The following is a 6,159-nucleotide window of genomic DNA, read 5'->3' on the forward strand; positions in this document are numbered from 1 at the left end:
GGGGGGGGGGGGTGGGGGTTAGTATTGGTTTTCTATGAAGTATATAGGATTAGATTGAAATGATTGTTGCTACATTGGAAGGCCTTTAGATAATTAAATTGGTAATTAACCAACATATTTAAGGCAAGTGAATGAATGGAATTTTCATACATAATAGAAGCCTAAAGCAGGCAGTGGCTACAACCACCTTCCCATTGAAAATATATTATTATTGTTAGTGTTGTAGACTGATGGCCTATTTGATTCACACGATGCACATGTTGTCACCTAACAATGTGATGGACTTGATTCACGTGTTATGCGACAAGTTCACTTTATACACTTCCTCATGGCCCCATTCACTTTGCTTCAATTAAAATTAAACTGCATCCATCCCTCAGTAAATTTTATAGAATTTTCGTTGGTCTAAAACAAACCCATATTCTCATTATTAAATATTGAAACGTCATTGATTTATGGGGTCAAAAGCCCAACTTCAGATCCCATTTTCTCCCTGACCCATCAAGAAATCCGATCCAGCTTTCGACCAATGGGCTAAACCTTTTGAGCATACAGCTTTCGGCCTTCGTGTCCATGGTGAACAGGCTTCCATTAGGTAATGGCATTATTTTGTGTCAAACGGATTAGATAAATACAAACTTAAAAAAAGGGTTTGTAGTATTGGACAATTCCTTCCTAACACCGTTCTTGTGACCCCTCCAATGGCAGCTAAGAAAAAGAAATACCGTCGGCCATGGCCACCAGCACCCAGTCCGTTCCCTTGGCTTGTTTACTCACATGGCGAAAACTATGAATACCAAACCTTTGGCACCGTGACAAACCCCAACAAGACTCGCCTGAGCAGAATCCCAGGGTTGCAAGGTAAAAAGTTTTGGACTTCATGTCATGGTTGGAGTCTTTTTTCCTGACACTTGTGGCCACCATTTCTTTCTTTGGAACCCCATGACACTGCAGAAAAGAAGACTACCATCATTGAACTTCAAAGGAACCATTCACTACTGCACTTTCTCCTCTTCTCCAAGTGACCCCAATTGCATGATCTTACTCTCGGAGAACGATGTTCCTCTGATCATATTCCTTCAGCTTGGAGACAAACAATGGATCGAGCTAAATTGTGAAAAGGAGGTGGAGAGGTGTTTAAAAGAGAGTGGAGAGCTGGTCCAGCAGGGTGATGAGAGATACAACCCACTTAGCATTATTAGCTGCAATGGTAATTTATTATATGCCGAAACATTCCTAACACCACAAAGGTTATTTCTGATCGAGAAGCTTAAACTTGATGGCACAGTCATGAGCTCATTAGGTAAGATTCCCAGGGCCCCTCGATGTATAACACAAGCTCAACGATTCTTAGTTGAACTTCAAGGCAAAATCTACTCTACAATGTTTGGACTTGGACTGATAGTGTCTGATAATGAAATAGTTGTTGTTAATGTTCATAGACTAGATCCATCCAAGATGATTTGGGAGAAAGTGGAACATGATCCGGATCTTGTGTTCTTTGTCGCCGATGTTTATGGAAATTATGCTTTTTGTTGGCAATCAATCGAGCTAGAAATCCATGAGCATCGTATACATTTTCCTTCAAATAAAAATTTATGTTGGTACAATATTAGAGATAAAATACTATCATGTTCTCGTCTTTTACTAAATATACAATCACAATATTTATCATTTTGGATTATTGTTAATCAAAGGTAAAAACTAAAGTCAATTGTTAAACAATTGTCCCTTTATGTTTTTATATTTCTATTTGTTCCATATCAGATTATACACTTTTGAAGTTGCTTCTTTTACAATGTCAATCTCTAGGGGTAAAACTTGTATAGTGTTGTAGGCCTTTGCTTTTGTAATTTGAGATATTTTCCCATAGTAGCAATGATTAAAGTCAGTTTTCTCATTCATTCTACTTAATCAAAGTCAGTTATAGATCAAGTACTGAATCTGATGATGAACAAGCCAAGACTAGATGCATTATGGCACAAGAGGAATATGCAAGAGTGCAAGTCCGAGAGGGAGAAAGCAATGTGGTAGTGGAGAAAGGAGGCAATGAAGAAAGAAAACATAATGATCTTCCATTAGATATTGCTGATGAGATTGCTGGGCGTCTCACTTTAGTTGATTAGTTGCACTTGCGCACTACTTGTACAATGTTTCGATCAGTATCCCCTCCTGTCGATTGGAAGAAGAAGGACTTGAAAGGGTTGGAGCTCCCTCCACTATCCCCATGGCTTATCTTCTTCGAGAAAGATGGTGTTTGCTCCTTGGTTGACCCAAGACATGTGTGTATATATATACATATATATATGTATATATATAAGACAATTTCAAACGAAATTAGTGAACATTTATTTTTACAACAACTGTACCCAAACCAAATTGGATAACCTTATTTTGGTTGTCAATGATATACATTGTCTACTTTTCTTCCCAAGGAAATGGACCAATCAAGACTTCATTTTCATGAATAAACCTTTTGTTTTTTGTGGACCTAATTTGTTTGACAATGAAACCAAAAAAATATTCTCGAAGCCTTAGGCTTCTTAGGACTCTACAGCTTTGAAAGTGGGACTTCCATTAGTATAGTTTGAAAGCTCAACATTCAATATCATATGAATCGCTTGAACATTAGAACAAATATAGTTTAGACTAGAAATTATCCATAACTCATCGTCTGAAAATAATTATGAAGTATTATGATTCCTCACAAATTTAAGTTCCTTTTTGTACAAGAGAAAATTAACAAACCTTAAACTCTAATAAATACAAAGATCATTTGAAAGCAAGGAAATCCTTAGAAGATTTTGCAATTATGAAATTAGTAATTTGATATCTCGATATATATATATATATTTGATGAAAATATCTTTACATTCATAATAATAAGACTTTACATGGTAAGAAAAATCAAGAGTCATATCTAAAAAATTTAGGAATTTGAATACATCATCAAGCTTGATTAGTGTCTCAAACAGATATGAAAGCCTTGTTTGGGGTTTCGGGTTTTCTTTTTTTTTTTTTGTGTAACTTAGGATATTTTTGTCATAAATGTAATGCCTTTAACTCATTATATAAATACAACCTTAATTAGGGTTTACACCATTGGACAATTCCTTCATAACAACGTTCTTGTGACCCCTCCAATGGCAGCAGCTAAGAAACAGAAGCATTGTTGCCCATGGCGACCAGCACCCGGTCCGTATCCTTGGCTTGTTTACTCGCATGGCGAAAACAATGAATCCCAAACCTTTTGCACCATAACAAACCCCAACGAGACTCACCTCAGGAGAATCCCAGGGTTGCAAGGTCAAAAGTTTTGGACTTCATGTCATGGCTCGAGTCTTTTTTCTGACACCGGTCACCGGCAATTCTTTCTTTGGAACCCCTTTACACTGCAGGAAATAAGACTACCATCATTGAACTTCGAAGGAACCATTCACCAGTGCACTATCTTCTCCTATCCAAGTGACCCCAATTGCATGATCTTCCTTTCGGCAACCTATGTTCCTTCCATTCTATTCCTTCAGCTTGGAGACAAACAATGGACCAAGCTAAATTATGAGAAGGAGGTGCAGAAGTGCTTAAAAGAGAGTGGAGAGCTGGCTCAGCAGGATGATGATGGTGATGATGGTCTTGTCGAGAGATATAACCCACTTCGCATTATTAGCTGCAATGGCAATTTATACGCCCGAACATAACCATTACAAAGGTTATTGCTAATCGAGAAGCTTAAACCTGATGGCATAGTCATGAGATCATTACGTTTTCAGATTCCAATGGGCCTTACTGGTATAACACGCTCTCAACTGTTCTTGCTTGAATTTCAAGGCAAAATCTACTCTATATTGTTAGGATTTGGAGGATATGCAGTGATAGGGAAAGAAGTTGTTGTTATTGATGTTCATAGAGTAGATCCATCCAAGAAGATTTGGGAGAAAGTTGAACATGTACCGGATCTTGCCTTCTTTCTGAACTATTATGAAAATTATGCTTTTTGTTGTCAAGTAATCGAGCCAGAAATCTATGGAAATCGTATATATTTTCCTTTAAAGGAAATTTTGTACTCGTACAATATTAGAGATAGAACATTATCGCATTCTCGTCCTTTGTCAAATATACAATCATCATATTCATCATTCTGGATTATACCTGATCAAAGGTAAAAACTAAACTTAGATATATATATATATATATATTTTTTTTTTATTTGCAGTCAATTGAACTTGCCTACTGTTGTAGGCCTTTGCTTTTGTAATTTGAGATGTTTTCTCTTTCAATTATAGTAGCAATGATTAACAATACTGTCTTCCACTCATTCAATGTCATTGTCTAGATGCATTATGGCAGAAGAGGAATATGCAAGAGTGCAAGTCCAAGAGGGAGAAAGCAATGTGGTAGTGGAGAAAAGAGGCAATGAAGGAAGAAAATATAATGATCTTCCATTAGATATTGCTGCTGAGATTGCTGGGCGTCTGACTTTAGGTGATTACTTGCACTTACGTACTGCTTGTACAGTGTTTCGATCAGTATCCCCTCCTGTTGATTGGAAGAAGAAGGCCCTGGAAGGGTTGGAGCTCCCTCCACTGTCCCCATGGCTTATCTTCTTCGAGAAAGATGGTGTTTGCTCCTTGGTTGACCCAAGACATGGTGACAAGTATCTAATAAGCTTACCTCCTTCGTTATCAAACTGTGGGATTTACTATTCAAAGAATGGGTGGTTCCTAATGTCTGGGAATACGGATTCTACATTCCTGTTTAATCCGTTTACTAGAAAAATCGTCCCATTTCCAAAAGATGATATTCCCTATCGTTTCTTTACTTCTTACATGGGCTTTTCCTGCTATCCAACCTCTTCAGATTGTCTGGTTGTTGTGTTTGGTCAAAAGTTCTATCAAAAAGTTTACCTAAGCTACACTCGTCTAGGGGGCCAAGGATGGACGGATGTTGACTTCCACAGTTCCATGGACTTTGTCTTCTGTGAAAATAGCCCGGTATTCTATCAGGGAGCATTCTATTGTTTGGGACGTGGTGGAAATCTTGGAGTTTTACAATTTACAGCCGGTGAGGTCACCTGGAGAGTTCTTCTCAAGCCTACAAGGCCTTGCTCCTCCTACCATCAGAACTTTCTGGTGGAATGTAATGGGAAGCTTTTGTCTGTGTTTGTTGGTGAATTTGGAAAAGGGGTTCGGGTTTTCAAGCTGAATCACTCTCCAATGGCATGGATCGAGGTTGAAAGTTTGGGACATTATATGATATACATCAGTCGTTCTTCCTCTCTTGCTGCAATGGCAACAGCCCCTGGCATGGAGAACAAAATCTACTTCCCCAGATTCTGTGGCCAAAGTGGTCACAGCAATGTGTTTTACTCTCTCGACACAAAGAAATTTCATTCATTTGAGAGTGGGAATGCAGAAGTAGATTTCTATAGCACTAGAGAGCAATTGTGTGCCTGCTGGATTGAACCTAATTGGTGTTGAAACCTTAAACTTTTCATTGCTATATATGGTTGAAGCCTAGTTATGCTATTAGGCATAGAGACATTTTCCTTCTATTAAGGATCTAAGTTCAAGAAGTTTTATTAATCGTTTCATGTGTCTTGCCACATGCCTACTTACTTCGATTTTTTTTGTCCATTTTTTCTTTTAGGGATGTTCCAAAAAATGAAATCTTTTTTTATATTACAAATATAATTTTCATGATTTTTTTTTATTTTTTTCATATTAAAAAACATTGAACATTTATATTTTGTTATAAAAATTTTAAATTTTTTAATATAAAATATATCAAAATTAAAATGTTTATCTTAATTTTTGTAAAATTTAAAGTGTGATAAATATTTAAACATAACATTGAACTAAATAGGAAATTCTTTGATAATATTATTTATTAACATCTTCTTTAACTAAATAAGAAATTAATAGAATTTTCATTGGTCTCAAATTGGCCCATATCCGCATTTTTGAATATTGAAACATCATTGATTTATGGGTCAAAGCCCAACTTCATTAAAAGATTAATTGTTTGAACAAAATTAACTATTCGTCTAAATATTTTATAATTAGGGGGAACACAATTCAGTTTGAATATTTTGATTGATTTTTAGTGTTTGAAATTGACAATCGAATTGACTTAACAAATCAATCATTAGTAATATATTTT

The 6,159-nt window shown here is 36.4% G+C and overlaps 1 protein-coding gene across 1 annotated transcript; it reads left to right on the forward strand.

The window, feature by feature from the left end:
* LOC18593488 (F-box/kelch-repeat protein At1g57790) lies at positions 4,341-5,477 on the forward strand. Its single transcript, XM_018124166.1, has one exon. It carries the CDS (start codon positions 4,341-4,343, stop codon positions 5,475-5,477), a length of 1,137 nt encoding a protein of 378 aa, XP_017979655.1.

This window comes from Theobroma cacao, chromosome 7 (genome assembly GCF_000208745.1).
Source record: "Theobroma cacao cultivar B97-61/B2 chromosome 7, Criollo_cocoa_genome_V2, whole genome shotgun sequence".
NCBI classification, from domain to species: Eukaryota; Viridiplantae; Streptophyta; class Magnoliopsida; order Malvales; family Malvaceae; genus Theobroma; species Theobroma cacao.